A 21832-nucleotide genomic window follows, 5' to 3' on the forward strand; every position below is an offset into this window, starting at 1 on the left:
CCTGGGAGGAGGGCGGCGAGCCCCGGCGGGGGCTCGGCTCTCCCCCCGGCGGCCAGAGCGCAGGGCGGCGAGCCCCGGCAGGGGCTCGGCTCTCCCCCCCACCCCGGCGGCCACAGCGCCGGGGACAGGGCGGCAAGCCCCGGCGGGGGCTCGGCTCTCCCCCCGGCGGCCAGAGCGCCGGGGGCAGGGTGGCGAGAGGGCGGCGAGCCCCGGCTGGGGCTCGGCTCTCCCCCCGGCGGCCAGAGCACAGGGCGGCGAGCCCCCAGCCGGGGGGAGGGCGGCCAGAGCGCTGGGGGGAGGGCGGCGAGCCCGGGTGTGGCCCCGCTCTCCCCGGCGGCCGGAGCGCCGCGCCGCCCCCCTCCAGGTGCCGCCCCAAGCACCAGCTTGGGTGCCTGGTGCCTGGAGCCGGCCCTGCAGAGATGTCAGTCTGCAAACATGGGGACCATATGCTGGAAAACTGATTCATCATTCTCTGATGGCGAGGGCAACAGCATGAGTAGTGCAGGTGGTCTCAGGTATTTTTACCGCTATGTTGTCTAGTCCTGCTTTGAGTGGGGTTAAGCAATACCATGGTAAAAATGCCTAAGCCCTGTGTACAATATGACCTCACCATTGTTACCGCCAGCAGAGAATCACAGGTGTGTTTTCACAGGGAGACAGCCCAGCACAGACTCTCCTATTTGGAAGGCTTTCTTTCAAACCACAGGTGCTAGGAACTGTTTTTAAAATGACAGCTTAATTTCTGCAGAATTGATTGCTTAGGACAGTGTTCCAGGGAAACATTCCCTGTCTGTTTTTCAAGCCCGACACTCTACAGTCTGCTGTTGCTGGGGAGGTAGGAGAGTCCACATTAAAGTGCACAATCCAGTGATGCAGCACCAGTACTAGCACCTTTAGGATCCAACAGGCAGTGCTTCCTATGGTACCCCTCTCAGTCCCCTGGCCAGGTATACCAGAGTTGAGAGAGAAGGTAGCTCAGAGGCTATCTCTTCCCATCGTGCCACCCTTGTCACACAGAACCCTAACACATAGCACTTGCATCTCATGCCCAGTTACAACGCTGTCTACATGCTCCTGACATTGCCATTGTGTAATATGTTCATGTCTGGATAGCACCCAGTCCCTCGTAGTGCTGTTAACACACAGCACTCACACCGAATCTAGGCATGGCACCCAGGACCAGCCCAGCAGGGAGCGCTCCTTATAATACCCTGTGTCATCTCACATAACCACAAATCGAGACACAGAACCCAGTTGCGGCAATACTTCTTATGCTAATATTTTGCCACATGTGGAGGTGGACCTTCTTGGGTATGGAGCACAGAGTAGAGGAGGGAAGCTGGGGCTGGGATAGATCCATGACTCAGGTCCACCTGGTTCCCAAAAAATACTGAAACATCAGCCTCTTTCCCTTCTCTACAGAAGCTGGTAATAGCAGCAGCTCTCACCAGCACACACTCTAGATTTGTGGGCACCAGGGATGGTAAACATCCAGCTCAATGGGCACTCCTCCCTATTCATCCTTAGTGTCCTCCATAGGTTCCAGTCACACCACCAATAATAGTCCCCTATTGCAATAAGCAAAGCTCCCTACATTATTTACATTCCATTCCATTACATTATTTACATTTACATTCTGCAGATATATGACAGCCTGTAGGAATTTGGTACCTATGACCTAGAATGACGAGCCCAGTACTGGCGGCAGTGTCATGGTATCAGGGCCATTGTTTGTAAGATTTTTACTGAGAACATTTAGTTTGGGGCTTCAGAGGAACCCTGAGTGAACTCCTTGCTGGGATTTACTCTGCTCTGGGATTCCTTAGCCCTGTGCCTTTTGGGGGCACCTTCTAGGACACATTAGCTTGGGAAATCCATGTTATTTTCTTAGGAAAATGTTTCCCTAAGTTTTAATGCTTTCCTGAGAGCTCCTGCACTGCACCTCGCAGCCACCAGATGTGCGCAGTTGAGCCACTTTGGCTCCAGTTACTAGCAATGATATCAGAGGAATTGGATTGGAGGAGGAGGTCATCTGATAATCTGTAACCCAGGCAATGGTGCAGCCCCCTTCTCCACCCACACCCCCCTTCTCCTCCCCTTCATCTGGCCTCCTTCTCAGAGACAAAGAGAGGAAAAGCAGGATTTATGCAGACAAAGGCTTTGCGGTGTTGGCAGGCCTCTCACCTTCCCCATCTGGTCCTCTCTTTTATGTTAAAGCCCCCTGGCCAGAATGGGGAAGGAGCAGCCTGGTTCACGTTTCAGAGGCCCTTTGTCTCTCTTCTGAGCCTGACAGGAGATTTGTCTCCTTCCTTTTCTGTGTGTGATCTGAGATGACAATCAGGGAAGTTTTTCAATCTGCTGCCGGGCTGGCTTGGTGAGGGGGTGGGGGGCATCACTTGCACTCACACAGGCAGCTTTTGCTCCTCCAGGCTTTTGGACGCTTTCCTGCTATGCAGTTTGAGAGGAGAAATTGGTAGGTTTTGTGCTAGTGAATGAAACAGAGTGGTCTAGAGGAACAGTGGGTAAGGAAGGCACTATGCACACCCTGTCCTTGACCCCAAGTCTGAGATACTTTTGCTGTTGCACTTCACTACTACCCTGCAGCTCTCCGACTGTGTAGCTGGAGATCTCCTCCACAGCTCTGCCGGTGTACCTCATTCTTGCTCTGACACCCTCCCCGCTCGCCCCTCTATATTCCAGTCCTGAGTGCCCACACAGCACTCTCAGTGCACCTCCCTCTTGCTTTGTACTACACTCAGCTGTTCAGTCCTGGGCTCCCCACATGGCTCTGCCAGTGTGCCTCACTCCTGCCCTGCAGCACTCTCTGCTTTTCCAATCTTGGACCCACCCAAATCTCTTACTTGTACTTTCCCAGCACTCCCTTGTTGAGTCACCTAGGGTGTGCTGGGAATATGCTGGGCCAGTAGTTACAAGTCCCTAAGATGTGTTTAGTCATTCAGACACAGTCCTACATTGCTGATATAATCAGAAACTGCAGTATTCTGTTTTGTTGCACCCCTCACTATTCCATGCTGTAATTCTGTAAAAGCACCTAATTTGCAACATCCTTGACTGCTCCTGTTCTATTCCCTCTGCCCAGATCTGCCCATGCATTTCAGTTCTGACCTCCAGCACCCCTGCTACTCTAGGCATAGAATCACTGATCCTTGGATTCTCTTTGTATGTCTAATATATTGCTATGATTCCTGCAACTGGTGCAGTCAGTTGAATGGCTGTAGGATTGAGTACTGCCTTCCTGCTCCCCCTCCCCCCCATATATTTTGTGTGTGCAGTTGGGTGGGTATGTGGGCATGACTGCAGAGATCTGGCTTCATTTGAGCTGGTCTGTATATTGGAAAGATGCTACTATCAAGAAATGATCCATACAGTGTGTTTCCATGGGTGCAGAGTTTGCTTCCTGGGCTCAGCACTGTAAATAACCTGTGTGGTCCTCTCTCACATTAGGGTACAATATTTGTGTGCTGATACTCTGAGTGTGTGCTTTCTATGGAAGTGTGGCACTCCTTGCAAGTGGAACCTCTGGAGTTATGGTGCTACACTGAGACCCCTACTACTGGATGCAGATGCACTTGAATGGGTTCCAGCCCCTACTCTTGTGCCAAACTTCCCACATACCCATTGTCCTCCGGGCCTGACTGAGAATTAGGTGCTAGATTCTCTCGCTCCTAGACCCTCTCTGCTCAGTGTGAGAGCTAGGATGGGCCAAACTTGAGATGGCTAGATTCCACCTTCGTATATCCCCCCTGTCCTGAGACCCAGCCTCCCTTCATCTTCCCCCTCAGAAGTTATGTTCACGTGGAGAGGAGAACCTGGCTCTCAGCACAGGAAGTGGACGCAACAATGCAAGATTCCCCCTCACTACAGCAAAAGCAGATGCAGTTTGCAGTGTTCCTAAAACTGGGGTATTTTGGGATGTGGAGAGGAACAGCAGAAGGTGAAGGATGGCTACGATTTCTGCAGTACCTGAAAGGTCTGGGCCCTTTATAGAACAAATGGAATACTCTCATTGGCCTGAGGATCTTATTTCTATTTTAGACATGATACAATGAGTGAGGTCAAAAGGTGCAGTGTGGGAGGCCACAAAGCAAAGGTAAGAAGAGGGTGGTGTGGTGCTAGTGAGGCGATGCAGTTACTGAGATTTGTGGTGTGCGCAGCATGGCTGTATCTGCATTTTAAATAGATGTGTACTTATTGTTTGGAATCTGCTTTTCTTACCTCTCAAATATTTTTCCTTTCTAAAATAGCTTCTCTTTCCTTCTTTCTGTTATGTTGGGGTGACTGCCATGGATTAGTGTTTGTGATCTTTAAGAGGCTCTCAAAGGGAAGAGGGAGTTTGAGGTTAATGTAATGGCCTTTTACCATGAGTCTAGTAGTCATCACGCTCTGTGTCTAGGGCATGTTGTATCTTTGGCATAGAGGCCTGAAGTAGCTGAGTTTGTGTAACATGGGTGTGTGATGCCCTTGCTCCCCCCGACCTTAGGGCTATGTTGATCAGGTGCAGTGATTCAGAGTAGGCCAGGCTATGTTGTAACTTTTCCTAGCCTGTGTGTATAATGCAGCATCTGGCTAGTTCCAGCGGGCTCTGTCCCAGGGATTATCAGAGCTTGCTCTCCCCAGTCTCCTTTCTGCAGAGTGCAGGTAGGAAGCATCTCCAGACAGGATTTCCCGGAGAAGTGAGCCCATTGTTTCAGAGCTGGCAAGCTGGCTGAGCAGCTCCTTCATTTCCTCTTTTCCAGCAGCAGGGGGTGCTCTTGCACTGTCATGCCGCTTGCTTGCTTGCCCTGCTGCATTCAGCCATTTTAGGCATGGTGTTTTCCTTCCCCATCATCTCCATTTTGTGTTTATGACGCAGAAAATAAAAAGATTGAGCAAGGGAGGAGTCTGTGGGGAGGGTGAGGCTAGCTGAGGCAAAGCTGCTGCTGGAGCTGTCACTGTGCTGCACTCCTAACAGTCACACTGAGTTGAGTGCAAACAAAGGCAGGAAGGCTTCACTTGCACAGTGTGGGGACCAGAGCAAGAGGCTGCTCCCTGCCTGTGCTGAGAGAGACAGGAAAGTAGGAGCTGTATGTGCAGGGAGCTCAGAGTGGAACCCCCCCCCCCCCGCTATCTAGAGTCTGGGGAGCTACAGCCTGAATTACCCATCTCCTAGACTCCTCCGACAGCCAGGGATTACCCTCTCCTGCACCCTCCTAAGTACAGCTACTGGAGGGGGATGCCACAGCTGTGCCAGGGAAAGGAGCTTACACATCTGCAATATGGGGCTATCTTCCCACCTCTGGGGGGGAGAGGAATTCCTCTCTGTGAGACTGGGAGTGGGGGTTATCCCCCCACAAGCGGTGCAGAGTACAAAGCAGTCACAGTCTGGGTAAGCCTTCCCCCTCCAGCTGCTGTGTTATCCCAGCTGTGCCTGGGGAGCAGAGTTGCCCTGCTGCAAGAGTGTGTGTGTGTGTGTGTGTGTGTGTGTGTGTGTGTGTGGGTGGGTGGGTGGGTGGGTGGGTGGGTGGGTGGAACTGGATTATTATCCCAGGTGCTCTGGGGGAGGGGGTGTCTTCCCCAGCTGTCGTGGGAGCCCATGCAGAGGTAACCGTGTATGTGACCAATGATTTCTTGTTGATATAGCTTTCTTTATAATTTGTGGTGTATATCTCAGAAGTCCTGCTCCTCCCTCTTGGTGTCCCAAGTGCTGTACGGTGGGATTGAGGAGGGGGGCTTGCTCAGCCCAAGAGCAGACACCAGGTGGAGAGCCAAGCTTTGGAAAGCTTTATTCTGCCTGCTGTGCCGCAGGAGTCCTGCTCTGATATCTGCCCCCCGACCTTCTCCCCAAGATCCTGTACAAGTCAGGGGGAGGGGGCAGCACAGGGGAGTTGTGTGCTGTCTGTAATGCTACAACCTTGTGCTTGTAGTGAAATCTGCAGCTGAATTCTGTACCAGAACGCCAGAGAGAAGTGGGGGCTTCTGGGCTCTGTGGCTCATAGCAGAGCGATGTGTTCTGACCTAATCCAGCAAAGAGAGATCTCTGGGGAGGGGGCTGTGTTCTGTCTGTGTGGGATCCAGGCATGGGGGGAAGAGGCGTCTCTTTGGGGAGGGGGCGGTGTTCTGTCCCTGTGGGACCCAGGGATGAGGGAAGACGTGTTTTTCTGGGGAGGGGGGAAGAGGCGTGTATCTGGGGAGGGAACTGTGTTCTGTCCCTGTGGGACCCAGGGAGGGGGGAAGAGGCGTCTCTTTGGGGAGGGGGGAAGAGGCGTCTCTTTGGGGAGGGAACTGTCTTCTGTCTCTGTGGGACCCAGGGAAAAGGGTGTCTCCAGGAAAGGGGATGTGCTCCATCTGTCTTAGTTTTCTGTATAGCCCCCCCCTCTGTATGATTGCTGAGCTCTTCCTAGGAGCCTCAAAAGGTGTTTTGGCCTGAAGTGTGATTCTGTACCTGGAGGAATTATTTTGAGTGTTGGTTTGTTGGGGAGACTTTATTTATGTCTGAGCACAGTCACCCTTGGGGTCGATCTGTTTGTTTGAGTTTCAGGCAGGTAGTCCTGCAGCAGGGAGTTCCCTGTTCCCATGACCTAGGTGTCTCCAGCTACATTGTTCCTATGAAATGTAGTTGTTTTGGGGGATTGTGAAGATGAGACAGTCTTTGAGGTAGCCAAGTCCTCATCTGGCAGGTTCCTTGTACATTAGGGGACCAGGACTTTGAATTCTGCTGTGGAGTTAATGGTGACCCATGAGGTTCGTGATATTTTGCATACGCTTTTGTTGCTAATGAGGTATGTTGCTTCAGCCTCTTTGTAGCAGTTGCACCTTAGCCTAGTGAGTTACACTAGTCCAAACTGCAGGTGATGAAAGCATTGATCTCTAGCTAGGTCATCTTCTAAGAGGAGTGGGTGAAGCCTACCCCCCTTTGAAGGGGGAATTGATATTCTTTCTCATTTATCACTGATAACCATCACTAGCCTATGTCAGCCATGAAGGGGGGGGAGGTGTCCAGAGTTTCCAGGGCTTCTGATTGGGTGCCGGGTTTGAACTCGATCAGGACAGGTGAGGTGGGAGCGTTCCAGGTTCAGGGAAGGTTTCCCTTGTCTTTTTGTCTCCCTCTCTCTCTCTGATTTGGGTGATCTTTGTCTACAGAGTTGGAGGGAAGCTCTTAGTGATTGTCAGGCTTTGATCTGTGTGTATGCAGGCATTGTGGGCCAATTAACCACTTTCCCATGTGGAACAATTCTGTTGGTTGTGATTGGGTTAATGTGACTGTGAGAGAGAGAGAGAGAGAGAGAGGTTGCTTAAGTATTGTGTGTGTCTGTATGTGGCCTTGAGGTTATTAATTGGTTGTAGCTGATCTGGGTTTGTACCGTAGGTGCTCCAGTCATCAGCCTTTTTACCTCACTTGCCATAGCTCATTGGAGAACCACAATGACTCGTGTGGAAGGTGTGAAGGGCAGAGAAGTTTAGTGCAGCTACTCTATCTCCCCAGTGGTTTTGCTCAGGGTTTCAGATGGGTTTGGCTCTAGGGAGGTTGCTATGTCCTCAGCCACAGAGGCTGTTTTTGTATAGTAGGTTTAGCTATTTGGTAAGAAATGGATTCATGTGCTTCCTGTATGGGCCATGTTCAAGAAAGTGGCTTGATGATCCTCTGTCTATACAGCATCCATCACTGTAGTGTCTGAGGGCCTAAGCACTGTTCCCCACTCTCCACATCTGTCTGTCTCTCTAGGCTGCTCAGCCCCACTTTTAGTCCACACTTGTGCCTCCTTGTGGAACTGTGCTGTTGAATGATAAGTCAGAAATGACCTAATAGGTCTCTTCCACCTCTCCTGTCTGCTTCCTCAATTCCAAGACTGTTTATTCTCCAGGGTATTTTGTACAGTTTTAAACCTAAAGTCCCCATCCCTTTCCTAGGGACATGATTGCACAGTTTAATAGATTTTATGTTTTTCCCCTTTCTTTATTCATGTTATCTTTGCCCACACCCCAAATCCTTCATGAGAGAGCTCCCCAGGAACATAGTATGGGGCTTCCTTCATCCTAAGAGCCCCTCTGACCTCTGGGAATTTTATAGCAGCTGCTTTTCCTTTAAGCCTCTCTGAGTTGCAGTGTCCTTCATTTGTGTGTGCATGCACACACAGAAAATTAGGTCAGTGACTCTGTGTTTTCAGTAGCTGCTCTGTCTGCTTTTAGCCTAGGGTTTGAGCACATGGCAGGGGGAGGGAATCCAAGGGGAAGCACCATCATGGGTTAGCTTCTGAGGAGAGAGATGCGGCTCTTCCCTTCCATGTTACTCTGGGCAGTATGGTCTCAATGTGAAAGAAGAGCAGGGTACTGGGGTTAGTCGGGGCAGTCCTGAGAGAATGTGATGGGCAGTTAATGTTCCTTCTGCCAAATATATTGTAGGGAAATCTATCTGTTATTTAGATCACTGTTGCAGCTTAATACTGTCTCATGCACTCCTCAGGAGGTGGAGGGGTTGATTCTGCCCTTTGTAGTCACCTATGAGCCAAACCAGCTGGGAGGAAGAATTTAATCAGAGAAATGTGAATGATGATTAGGAATCATTTAAGAACACTGCACTAGCTGCCTAAAAAGCCACAATTGAGGAAGAAGGCTGTGTTGGTTAAATAAATGACCTGGTTTAAAGGGGAAGTGAAGGCAGCTTTTTATATTTTTTTAATATATAAATAAACATATGAAAGAAAGGGAAAGTTGATAGTATTGAATATAAATCAGAAGTTAATAATTTGTAGAAAATGAATAAGAGAAGCAAAGGGTCACAAGGAGCAATCTATGGCCAGCAGAATTAAGGACAATAAGGAGTTTTTCAAATATATCAGGAACAAAAAGAATCCTAACAGTGGTATAGGTCCATTATTAGATGGAAATGGTAGAATTATCAATAGTAATGCAGAAAAAGCAGAAGTGTTCAATAAATATTTCTGTTCTGTAATTGGGGGAAAACAGATGATATAGTCTCATCATATGGTGATAACACTCTTTCCATTCCACTAGAATCTCTGGAGAATGTTAAACAGAAGCTTTTAAAGTCAGACTTTTTAAAATCAGCAGGTCCACATGATTTCATCCAAGAGTTGTAAAAGAGTTGGCTGAGGAGCTTGCTGAACTATTAATGTTGATTTTCAATAAGTCTTGGAGTGCTGGGGAAGTTCTAGAATAGCAAAAGAAATCTAATGTGCCAGTTTTTAAAAGGGTAGTTGGGATGACCTAAGTAATTAAAAGCCTGTCAGCCTGACATCAATGCCAGGCAAGAAAATGGAGCGACTGGTACAGGACTTAATAAAGAATAAAAGGAGGGTAATGTAATTAATGCAAATCAACAGGGGCTATGGAGAATTGATCCTGTCAAACTAACTTGATATCTTTTTTTGTTGAGATTACAGTTTTAGTTGATAACGGTAATAGTGTTGATGTCATATACTTAGACTTCTGTAAGGCGTTTAACTTAGTACTACATGAAATTTTGACTAAAAAAACTAGGATGATATTAATTTAACATGGCATACATTAAATGGATTAAAAACTGGCTAGCGGATAAGTCTCAAAATGTAATTATAAACAGGGAATTATCATGAAGTGGGTGTGTTTCCAGTGGGGTCCCACAGGAATCTTTTTGGCCCTATACTATTTAACATTTTTATCAGTGACCTGGAAGAAAACGTAAAATCATCACTGATAAAGTTTGCAGTTGACACAAAAATGGGAGGCATGGTAAATAATGAAGAGGACAGGTCACTGATACTGAGTGATCTGGATTGCTTAGTAAACTGGACACAAGCAAACAATATGCATTTTAATATGGCTAAATGTATACATTTAGGAACAAAAAATGTAGTCCATACTTACAGGACAGAGGACTCTATCCTGGGAAGCAGTGACTGAAAACATTTCAGAGGGTGGGGGTGGTTAATCAACTGAACACACGCTCCCAATAGACGCTGTGGCCAAAAGAGCCAATGTGTTCCTGGGATGCATAAATGGGAATCTTGAATGGATGTAGAAAGGTTATTTTACCTCTATATTTGGCACTTCAACTGCTGCTGAAATACTGTATCCAATTCTGGTGCCCACAATTCAAGAATGATTTTGATAAATTGGAAAAGGTTCAGAGAAGAGCCACAAGAATGGTTAAAGGATTAGAAAACTTGCCTTGTAGTGATAGATTCAAAGAGCTCAATCTATTTAGCTTAACAAAGAAAATGTTAAGGGGTGACTTGATTAGTCTAGAAGTATCTGCATGGGGAACAAATATTTAATAATGGGCTCTTCACTCTAGCAGAGAAAGGATAACATAATCCAATGGGTAGAAGTTGAAACTAGACAAATTCAGACTGGAAATAAGGCATAAGTCTTTGACAGTGAGAGTAATTAACAATTTACGAAAGGGTGTAGTGGATTCTCCATCACTAACCATTTTTAAATCAAGATTGGAAGTTTTTCTCAAAGTTCCACTCTAGGAATTATTTGGGGTAGGTCTCTGGTCTGTCTTATACTGGAGGTCAGACTAGATGATCATGATGGTCCCTTCTGGCTTTGGAATCTATGAATATACTCAAGAGAACTTGGTAGCCATGCTGCAGTTTGAGGGAGTTAATAACCCTTTCCTTCGTTCCATCAGCTTGCCTCTATTGCTGTTAGTCTTCTGGAATTAGTATATCCTCTGCCCCCATCCCTTGGGAGATCATGGGATCAATGGGGGGTGCAGCCAATGAAGGAGTGAGCTTTTAGGTGTTTGGGCAGCATGCCATCTCAGTCTTCTCTCTTCTTGGGGAAGCTATTGCATATCTGAGAAGGTGAGAATGGGATCCTGGGGCCAGAGCCAAGCTCTTTATAGGGTGTTTTCAGACCCATGATCCCTAAGATGCAAATCTCTGGAGTGATGACTGGAAGATCCCCCAACCCACATGAGAAAAGAGCCTCTGTCAGGGTGTGAGACATTTTGCCAATGCACCGGGGGAAGATTCAATATGTAGGGCCCTACCAAATTCACGGCCGTGAAAAATGCATCACGGACCGTGAAATCTGGTCTTGTGTGTGCTTTTACCCTATACTATACAGATTTCACAGGAGAGACCAGCGTTTCTCAAATTGGGGGTCCTGACCCAAAAGGGAGTTGCACGGGGATCGCAAGGTTATTTTAGGAGGGGTCACAGTATTGCCACCCTTACTTCTGCGCTGCTGCCTTCAGAGCTGGGCAGCCAGAGAGTGGCGGCTGCTGACTGAGGCCCCAGCTCCACAGGCAGCAGCACAGAAGTAAGGGAGACAGTACCACACCATGCCATCCTTACTTCTGCACTGCTGCTGGCGCTGCCTTCAGAGCTGGGCTCCCGGGCAGCAGCCGCTGCTCTCCAGCTGCCCACCTCTGAAGGCCACGCCACCGCCAGCAGCAGTGCAGAAGTAAGGGTAGCAGTTCCACAACCTCCCTTACACACAATAACCTTGTGACACCCCCCTCCCCCCCCCAACTCCTTTTTGGGTCAGGACCCCTACAATTACAACACCATGACATTTCAGATTTAAATAGCTGAAATCATGAAATTTACGATTTTTAAAAATCCTATGACCATGAAATTGACCAAAATGGACCGTGAATTTGGTAGGGCCCTATCAATATGGGCTTTGTCACCCATCCCTGAGGTCTCTGTGCTCGCCCAGTACATATTGCAGCAAATGTCCTATTGCTAGAATATTTCTCTTCTGTCTGGAAGAGTCAAGGCTGCTTCTCTGTCCCTGAGCAGGAAGGTAAATCTAGTGAGAGCAGCTGCCCTGATCTCTCCCTGTCCTCTGTAAATGTCTGTGGCCTGTGTAATGGTTTGTGGAACATGGACTGGACAGAGCTCTGAGCAGCAGGCAGCTTTATTTGGCAGTGTGGAGAAGCGCTGTGCTTCCAAGATGTGGGTGAAAGCTCCTCTTGTCTCTAATCACCTTTATTTCCTGTGCATGCAGCAAAGCAAGACCAGGAAGGCGGACCGGAGAAGAGTACACAAAAGAAAAAGGTCAAAGAGCTGAAAGTGTTGGATTCAAAGAGTGCACAGAATCTCTGTGAGTATGTTGGAATTAGGGAGTTGCCCATGAGTCCAGGGGTGTGCATAAGCTTACTGATGGGGCTGAATGGAGAGAGCCGACTGAGGCATAAAGTGACTTTGTCTCTATGTAGTTCTTGGCTGAACACTGTCCCCATAGATTTATTTGTGCTTCTTTTTGTTACCCTGGCAGCGATTTTCCTGGGCTCCTTCCGTATGCCTTACGAGGAGATCAAGAATGTAATCCTGGAGGTGAATGAGGCTGTGCTGACTGAGTCCATGGTGCAGGTGAGTGAGGATGAGGGGGTCAAACATCTTTCCCTGCAGTGGAGACCCCCTTGTATTTGCTGGACTGAGGTCTGTTTGGAGAAATGAGCTGATGGGATAACAATCTTTCCTAAGAACATTGCCTCCTTTCTTGGGTAGGAGGGCCCATGGCTTCCAGAACTGCCTTCATTCCACATCATGTAGGAGTCAGCCACCTTCTCTTGTTCTTGCCAGGGGGCCTGATTCATATGACTGTGCTACACTGACTCACGTGTTTCTCCCTCAGAACCTGATTAAGCAGATGCCAGAGCCAGAGCAGCTGAAGATGCTGTCAGAGCTGAAAGACGAGTACAATGAGCTGGCTGAGTCTGAGCAGTTTGGTGTTGTGGTGAGTGCCCTGACCTTGGAGTCAGAGACAGGTTTGATAGGATATCATTGTGCAGCTGCTCATGTGCACAGTATGTGGAGTCTCCCCACCAGGCCTGCTGTGTGTGTGATGCTGTTGTCCCCTTCCCTTCCCTTCCCATATCTGAGCCCCCCCCCCCCCCCCCTCCATTGCCTCGGCATGTCCGCTGTCTGGGAGTTGTGCATTTTATCTTGTGAGTCCTGAAACAGCTTTGGAGGGTTGCACACATTGATCCTCAGACTCCTCTCTGCCCTCACAGTGGGTTACAGATGATAGTTTCTGTGTCACAGGGTGACACTGGCCTTTAAGAGGGAGTGGGGCCAGTGTACCTGGGACTCGTCAGCTGCCTCCCAGTTAGGCTTAAAAGAGGGCACCTGGGCCCTGGAGGTAGGAGGGAGACTTAGAGCTGCTTGAGAGCACTAAGTGAGAGTCAGTCAAGAAAAAGGAAAGTGACAGCTACCTGCGAGTGAGGAGACTGGAGGAGGTCTCTGGGGAAGAGGGAGAAATAGTCAGGAAGCCAGTGGAGGGACTAGCCTGCTGAGCTTCCTGAGCTCAAGAGCCCTGGCCAGAGAGGGCTGGAGGCTGAGGGCAGCAGAGGGAGATGTGTGCTGGCTAGCTGAAGCCAGAGGGCCAGAGAGCTGAAAGCTGGGCAACAAGGAATGGTGAGAGATGCTGGATCTGCACTGGAGAGCCTCAGTGTAAAGAGAGATGCTGGGGCTCTACTTGATGTACTATCTGAACTATGGCTGTGGAGCTTGCATTATGGTTTATGTGCAATGGCCTTTCTTTTGTAATAAATTAACCTTGCAAGGGTTGTTTGTAATCAGAAGCAGTGAAGGGGAAACTGAGGCAGCTGCAGCTGGTGTGGTGTGGCTTGTCAAAGAGGGCACTCCAGGTGGGATCACCTCATGATACTGCTACTCAGCAGTGTTTTTCTGGTGATAATTTCCCTTTCCCCAACTTCTCACTTCAACTGTGATTAGTGTTAGCTGTGTTTTTTTTTTTTAATTCACATTAGTTTACTGCTTCTTTTTTTGTTTTAAATATCCTTTGGCATCACCACAGTCATCCAGAGATGGATTTAAATAATGTGCTCCATGTGCCAAAAAAGTTACCAACCGTTCTTAGCCTGCCTGGGTAAAAAACATTCTCTTTGGGGCTGCTTGACCTGCGATCAGTTTACTCCATAGGTTCAAGAATAGGCTGGAAGTCACCCTAATGGAGGAAGTTTTGTCAGCTAACCCAGGGTATGGGAGGAGCCTGCAGCTAAGTTTCTAACTAAAAACCTTCCTCAGATCAAAAGGGTATAAAGGAGATCCTCATAGCTGTGTGTTTTAGAGGATTCAGTGCCCATGTCCTGGTCTCTCTAGAAGACAGTGTACTTCAAACACTGGGGATTCTCCTAGGAGTTGTCAAGGAAGGTCTCCACTTCAAGAGCCGGATGTATAGACCCCATTTCCTCTCTGTACAAGGAATTTAGGTTGGGGCATGTGTTGGCACTGTTTAGTGCCTTTGATGAAGGAGGGTTGGTGTAAGAGATTCCTTGACTCTGGGAAAGGAATGTGAAATTGGGCACTTGCTACAATGGGGCAGTTGGCTATGTTGCGCTCAGTCTTATTTCTTATCAAGTTGGCCCGAGCTTTGTTGTTGGCTGCATGGCAGCAGAGGAACTTCAGGTGACTCTTTGGGTCCAAACAGTCTTCTAATTCCTGATGTGCCGCCACCCTAGGGATTTTCTGGACCAACTCCAGTGTCTCAGTGCACGCTCCTAGATTCTGTTCCTTGAACTTTCTCCTTGTCATTAAATTTCTGTCTCAGATTCAACATTTTGAGTATTACTTTCTTTCCCTTAGGGGCTTGTCTACACCCAGCCGCTAGTTCGGCGGCTGGGGATCGAAGTTCCGAGTTCGATTTATCGCGTCTGGTCTGGACGCGATAAATCGAACCAGGAAGTGCTCGCCGTCGACTGCGGTACTCCAGCTATACGAGAGGAGTACCGCGGAGTCGACGGGGAGCCTGACCGCCGCGTGTGGACCGCGTCTGAACCGCGGTAAGTTCGAAGTAAGGTATGTCGAATTCAGCTACGTTATTCACGTAGCTGAATTTGCGTACCTTACTTCGACTTGGGGGGTAAGTGTAGACCAAGCCTTAGAGTTTGTGGCACAATTAGTCTGGCTTTAGGGGGAGAGATCCTCTTTAATATCCTCCTTCAGTACAGTAGTGATCTGAAATGATTTTCGGGTATATTCCCTATGGCCGTTATAGGTATTATGCGCTTTAATTCAAGTGAACTTATAAGCTTTCATGGGCCTTACACATTCTCATGGACTCAGTGAATTGCGTCTCGCCATGGCCACCCTTCTAAAAAGGCTGGAAATAAGAAAGCAGTATCGCCATACCACCTTCCCCAAAAATGTCCTAAGAGAGGAGCTGAAGTGTCTCATTCTCTAGAGAAATGTTGTCTATATCAGAGAGGTTCAACATACAGAGCACGAAGAGGGATCTGTGATTGTCCTCTATGTCCCACCTTTCCATGAAATTCCTAATGGTGTTGGCAGCCTATGACAGAGGTAAGAGAGGGAAATCATTCTTGTCTGTATCTCAGGATAAGGATTTCAGAGCTAGATCAGATGAGAAGGAGGGCTCATTTCTCAGGGGCAAGTGATCAATTTACAAGCCATTGTAGTCTCTTATAATTTCCATCTGTGGAGAAAGATCCTTTCCAGAGGCTAGCAGGCAAGGCATAAAGGCCTCAATTCTTCAAGAAAGGCAACACTTGATAAAGTGCTTGTTAAGAACAGTATATGATGCTTGAACACAACTGCCTGCTCCATTGCCTCAGCAGTGATGCTGAGACAAGGGATTCATAGTTCCTTACATCATGGCTTCCTTAGGAAGTTCAGATGAAGATTTTCAATTTGTCTTTTAAGTCACAATCTGACAGCATGATAGAGGAAACTGAGGGAGGCCAAGATTGCCATTTGAGCTCCTGGATTTTCTCAGATTACCTATAGACAGATTATCTGCAACCATGGAGTTTGCTCCAGAATCCCTGCCTTGCTGCGGGAATGTGCTCCAGTATCTGACCTTTAATTTTTTAAATAAAGTTTTTAGCCCTTATGGTAGCAGAGAAAATGTCAACAACGTGAACTCTGTAATGTAATGTAGTGTCATCTCCATATGTCTGCAGAGAACCTGGAACAATAGCTCTGAGACAAGTGACTACACAATTCCAGGGCTGCATAATTCCTTTTCCCTAGATGTCCTGGAGTTCACCATTGTGCTGCAGCCAGCTGCCCAGTGTCACAATTGCAGGGTCAACTGTATCTTTTATCCCTCTCTTGGTTTTCCTTGGGGGCAGCCATGTACGTTTTCAGGCTCCCAGCTGTCACCTCTTGGAAGAAGATGTGCATCCGTGTCCCTCCAGACTGGTTTTAGGCTTCCAGTCCCTCTGCACCTCACTGTTACTTCCCCAGCAGGTATGACTAGGGCCAACACCTGTGGCTAACTATTTCTAGATTTGCTTGATGCTGCCTCAGCACAGGCGGCTGGACTTCATGAGTTCTAGAGGTCTCTTCCAGCCCTACATGTCTATGATTCTGTGCTGTCTCCCGGGGCTACAACAGTGTATACCAGTTACTAGCCAGCCTTCACAAAACAAAATACATTTATTCTTAGGGCACTGTCCCGTCGGGCAATTCCTATCATTACAGAGAACATAAAAAACAGTAAAAAGGGTTAGCTCTCCTGGTTGCAAGCTTATGTCAGGCTTCAGATCAAGAACTAGAACAAGCTTGGGACAGTCCAGCTGTTTCTTTCTAGCGTTTGGGCCTTTGATCTCTGATCTCCTGTATCTCCAGACAATGTCCCTCTCCTCAGGACAAAGCTTCAAAAGCCTGGGTTTTTGTATAAGCACTATTGTTGATTTTGCATTAAGCATCCTCAGGGATTCCCCAGGAAACCCACATAACACTTACTGTTGCAAAAGTCCAAGCCTGTCTGGCATGTTTCAGTATAGTCATTGAACACTTACACTTCCCAGGTCTCTCATCTGTTACACCTGACATTTTGTTTTCCATCTGTCACCCTGCCCTGCGTGGACCAGCCTGCAGCTTCCTCTTGCTCTGCAGCTTTCCCCACAAAGGGAAGTTAATTGGATCACAGTACATGCTCCTTTATGGAGCCAACCAGCAGCAGGTAGGAGAGCAAGAAATAAGGGTCCAGGGAGTGGAGGAGACACAATTGTAGGCTGGAGAACAGTGCAGCAGCTGAAACTTGAGGAGCTGGGGAGATAAGCTGCTGAAGCCAGCTACCAATACCTTCTCTTTCCTGGCACATATGGGGAAGAGGAGGTTCTGAGCTGGGTTGCCTTGGCCAGCATCACAGGAGCTAACGCCCAAAGAATAGAATCAGGGTGCCCAAAGAACAGTAACAAAACTCATCCTGGAAAATAATCATCACATTTTACATCAGTAAGAATTTTCAACTGAGTCATAGCTGGGTGGTTTTTGTGGGGCTGGGAGGATGAGAACAAAGGATACGGATATTTCATGGCAGTAGAATAATTATTGTTGCCTTGGAATTTAGGGGTTTCCCTTGCAGCATCTGGTCCCACTGTGCTGCATACAGGTGAAATGTCCCCACTCTTCAATATCCCACCAGCATCAGCAACTGCAGTCTAGTGTTCAGTCTGGGCGCCACCTTCAGTCCAGTAGTTCAGTAAGTAAACTCAGGGGCCCATCACAATGTCTACCAGTTACCAGCATCAGCCAGTTCCTTCAGCCACATTTTATTCCCAGGGTGAAACCTGGTCATGAAATACCAATGGAAAGCCCAGACCAATAATAATTTCTTTCCTTCCTTCCAGTCTAATTCACTGACTTGACCACAGCCAAGCCTGTCCTCCACCCAAGGGTAGGATATCTAATTTCTCAGACACATGGTTCTAGTCCTTCCCACCCCCGTTTTCTGTTGTAGAAAGCAAGACAAGAATTGGATTACAGAATCCTAATAATCTTGGTTGGGGCTCATTAGCTGTGATATTTGGGCATTCTTGTGCTTATAAAAGAACTAACTGTGCTCTTACCAGAGTTTCCAGAAGGAAATTCTGAGCTAGTCGCTTCACCTAGTGGCACGGATGTGGGAACCTTAGACAGTCTTAGATGCTTTGAGTCATATATTCAAATAGAAGCATTTCCATGTGGTCTTATAGTAAGGATGTGACGTCTCAGGTATGGCCTGGTCTTGCCATTTTGGAGTGTTTATTATTCTTGATGAAACCTGGGTTATCTTTTTCTATCGTTAAGGTACATTTAGTCCCTAGAATGAGTTGTTGTTCCACATTGGATGGTAATTCTGTCGTTGCTCATCCTTTGGTGAAACTATTTCCAAAGGGTCTTTTGCCTGTATACCCACCAATCTGTAAGTCACCTAGTGTTCGGGATTTGAACTTGACCCTCCCTACACTCATGGATGATCTGCTTGAGTCAATTCCTGACCAAGATCATGTAAATTTCATCCCAGGCCATTTCCCTTCTGAACTTCTTTCCAAGCCCACAAGCTGGCCATGAAGCCACTATAGGGCCAGAACTAAACAGTTTAATAAATCGCCTGGTTGTCATAAGAAGGGAAGAAGATGAAGCAACAAGCAATTTTCAATTAGTAACGATCTACATTCAGCTATGTTATGTTAGATGGGGGTTCAAGTGTCAAGGAGCTGTGGGTGCTTCAATGGCCTGCTTCTTTGAGACTAAGATTACCAAGAAGATCCTGTGTCATGGCTATGTTTGGGTGTAGTCTCTTGAGATTGGATCCAGATTTGATGTTCACCTTGGGAGGCCAGCACTTCTGTCTCTGTTTAAATACACGCTTCTGAGTAACCCTGCCGCAGGTTCATTGCTACTACATCCCAAATCAGATGTTAGACTCTGATTTGAGACAACAGCCCTATTCAGGAAAGCACTAAAGCACAGCCTTCATGTGCTTGAAGCCAGCAGGACTTCTGAGCCTATTTTCATGCTTTCTGGAATTGGGGCCTTAGAGTGGGAATCTGCAATGGCAATTGTATGCAAGGGAAAGGCAGTTTACCTACCAGTAATTGAAGTTCTCCATGTGTATTTGCTTGCCCATTTTCCCCTCATCTTTGTGGTCTAGAATTAGATTTTGCATACATGGAGTGGAACTGAGTATGGTTAGGCATGTGGGCATTACAGCCTCAATTAAAAAAATCTAATGTACCTTATATCAAGTATCAGGGGGTAGCCATGTTAGTCTGTATCTACAAAAACAACAAGGAGTCTGGTGGCACCGTAAAGACTAACAGATTTATTTGGGCATAAGCTTTCGTGGGTAAAAACCTCACTTCTTCAGATGCATAGAGTGAAAGTTACAGATGCAGGCATTATATACTGACACATGGAGAGCAGGGAGTTACTTCGCAAGTGGAGAACCAGTGTTGACAGGGCCAATTCAATCAGGGTGAATGTAGTCCACTCCCAATAATAGATGAGGAGGTGTCAATTCCAAGAGAGGAAAAGCTGCTTCTGTAATGAGCCAGCCACTCCCAGTCCCTATTCCAGCCCAGATTAATGGTGTTAAATTTGCAAATGAATTTTAGTTCTGCTGTTTCTCTTTGAAGTCTGTTTCTGAAGTTTTTTTGTTCAATGATAGTGACTTTTAAATCCTCAGAGATGCTTCAGTAAGTTTTTCTCAGACTGGACACCTTCCAGGCCTGGGCACAATTCTTTCCCCTGGTACAGCTCTTGTTCCAGCTCAGGTGATAGCTAGGGGATTCTTCATGATGGCTCCATACATAATGTACCTTATGTTTGACTGAGTGTCAGTGTGTGTATCTTCTGTGGTTAGTTGCTTTTAAATGATTCTGGGACTTGCAAGGTATAGCACACAACTCCTAGAGGGTGGATCTGCAAAGAGCTACCATCACTGGTAAGTAGGCTTCCTTTCCTGTCCCCTTCCCTTTTCAGAGCATCTTGTTTTCTCTTCCTCCTCCTGTGTGACACTGTTCCTGTCCCCTTCCCTTCTCAGATTAGCTCGGTTTCCCGCCTGCGGCCCCGCCTCAACGCCATCCTTTTCAAGCTGCAATTTAATGAGCAGGTGGAGAACATCAAGCCTGAGATTGTCTCCGTAACAGCAGCCTGTGAGGAAGTGCGTAAAAGTAAGAGCTTTTCCAGCCTGCTGGAGATAACCCTACTGGTGGGCAACTTCATGAATGCAGGCTCCAGGAATGCTGGTGCCTTTGGCTTCAACATTAGCTTCCTCTGCAAGGTGAGTGTTTTTTTCCATGGGGAGGTCAGGGAATTGCTTCCTCTGTGTTTATCACGCAGGGAAACCTCCAGGCATCTGTGCTTGGGACAGCAAACCACTGTTTGCTAGTTTCAAGTATTCTCTGTGCTGTCCCGTTCTCATAGCCAGTTTTCTCATTACCAGCTCCGAGACACAAAATCCACTGATCAGAAGTTAACATTGCTGCACTTCCTGACTGAGCTGTGTGAGCAGCAGTACCCTGACGTAATGAAGTTCCCTGATGAGCTCATCCACGTGGAGAAAGCCAGTCGAGGTATTTGTTATTGTAGTGTGGGTGGAGTGTTACAGAAGGTGATATCAGAATAGGTGAAAGGTGGTGCAGGGTTACATTGGGGGTCTTGATCTTGTTTTGGGAGAGTGGAGGGTTGTCTCTGTGTATGGGTGGGAATGGGAGATTGGATCTTGAGCATGTGGAACAAAAACCGTTTTTGTTTCTATGTAAATGGACGTTAGGTCAAGAGGTTGCTGTTGAAGCTAGTTCCCAATGGTATGTGGTTTTGTGAGTATGGTAAAAGGAAGGCCTCTCTGGACTGAGTAGTAGGGCTGTGCTGTGTAGGGTAGTGAGGGAAGCTCCCTGTACTCCCAGGCGTCTGTCCTTCCACTTGTTATATCTATTGTTTGTCCTCTGTGGAAGGCTGACTGTGTTGAGTCAGTGTCCAAGGAGGAATGAAAGAGGAGAGCAGCAGGATGCAGACTGCAGATGTATCCTTCCTTCAGTGAGCAGGAATGGAAGCTCTCAGCAGAATGCCTGGGGTCCTGCCCCCCCCCCCCCCCCCCCCCCCGTCCAATTCTGCATTCCCTAACCAGCCTCTCAATGTCTCTCATTAGTACTGATAACATATTCCTTTTCAGCCCTCAAGCTCTCTTCCGACACACATGGAATAGAAATTCTAATATAAACATACACAGAGTTTCTCAAGTGCACTGTGCTTCCTGGGGAAGGGGGCAAAGGTGGTTTTATGCTATCTTTGTAGATCCCCAATCCTGGTTTAGCGTGAGGGCTGCTACAAGTTGCACCAAGCTATCTGTGACCCAAAGAAACTGTTCTGGCATCCAGAAATCACTGAACCACAGAGGATCTCCTAGGCTGGGGGCTGCAAAGGAAAATGGTGTAGAACCTCTAGGCTGGGGAAAATCACAGGCAGACCTGTGTATGGCCCCTTTGGTGTTACACGAATGGCACAAAGGCAGCATAGTGGGGCCAGAATCTGGCCCATCATCCCTTGCTTGTGCCCAGTTGGAAAGGGGAAGAGGAATGAGTGGAATGCTGGAGACATCGTCCATCTGCTGGGTGTAGAAAACAAGTCAGCTTTGCCCTCCACCTGAGCTGATACAATCCATAAGTAGATAGGGCCCTATCTATGGTGTGAACTGCTGCCAAGGACCCCAGGGAGCTTCGGTCTTGTCTGCACTGGCACAGCACCATTGTACTGGTGGAGCTTGCCTTGCTTTGAACTGGGTTAAGCTGCACCAGTGTAAATGGTTAGAGCCCTGATACAAAATTTGTATCTGCATCCGATCTGCAAACATGGCCCGTGGATGCAGATATCCATGGATATAAAGCAGATATCCGCAGATTTGCAGGGCTTTATAAATAGTGCCTTTTCTCTGCATGGGTGCAGTTATAGTGGTGTTTAAAAACCCATTGTGGACAAGGCCTCAATTTTGATGTGTACGTTGGGAATATCGTACAGACGCTCCCTGGGTTACACAAGACCCGACTTACGCAAATTCGCACTTACGGAAAAAGTTCCATAAACCAGAAATAGGATTTTCGAGTTGCGGAAATTTTTGC

The 21832-nt window shown here is 47.6% G+C and overlaps 1 protein-coding gene across 1 annotated transcript in view; it reads left to right on the forward strand.

Moving 5' to 3' along the window:
- The window catches only part of DIAPH1 (diaphanous related formin 1), a 172089-nt gene that overhangs the window by 124928 nt on the left and 25329 nt on the right, over window positions 1-21832 (forward strand). Inside the window, 5 exon segments of the mRNA XM_029913745.1 lie at window positions 11965-12060; window positions 12235-12329; window positions 12595-12696; window positions 19759-19998; window positions 20161-20290. Coding sequence (XP_029769605.1) covers window positions 11965-12060; window positions 12235-12329; window positions 12595-12696; window positions 19759-19998; window positions 20161-20290 — 663 coding nt within the window.

The sequence above is a fragment of the Terrapene carolina genome, unplaced genomic scaffold (genome assembly GCF_002925995.2).
Source record: "Terrapene carolina triunguis isolate 2854851 unplaced genomic scaffold, T_m_triunguis-2.0 Scaffold838, whole genome shotgun sequence".
NCBI lineage: Eukaryota > Metazoa > Chordata > Testudines > Emydidae > Terrapene > Terrapene triunguis.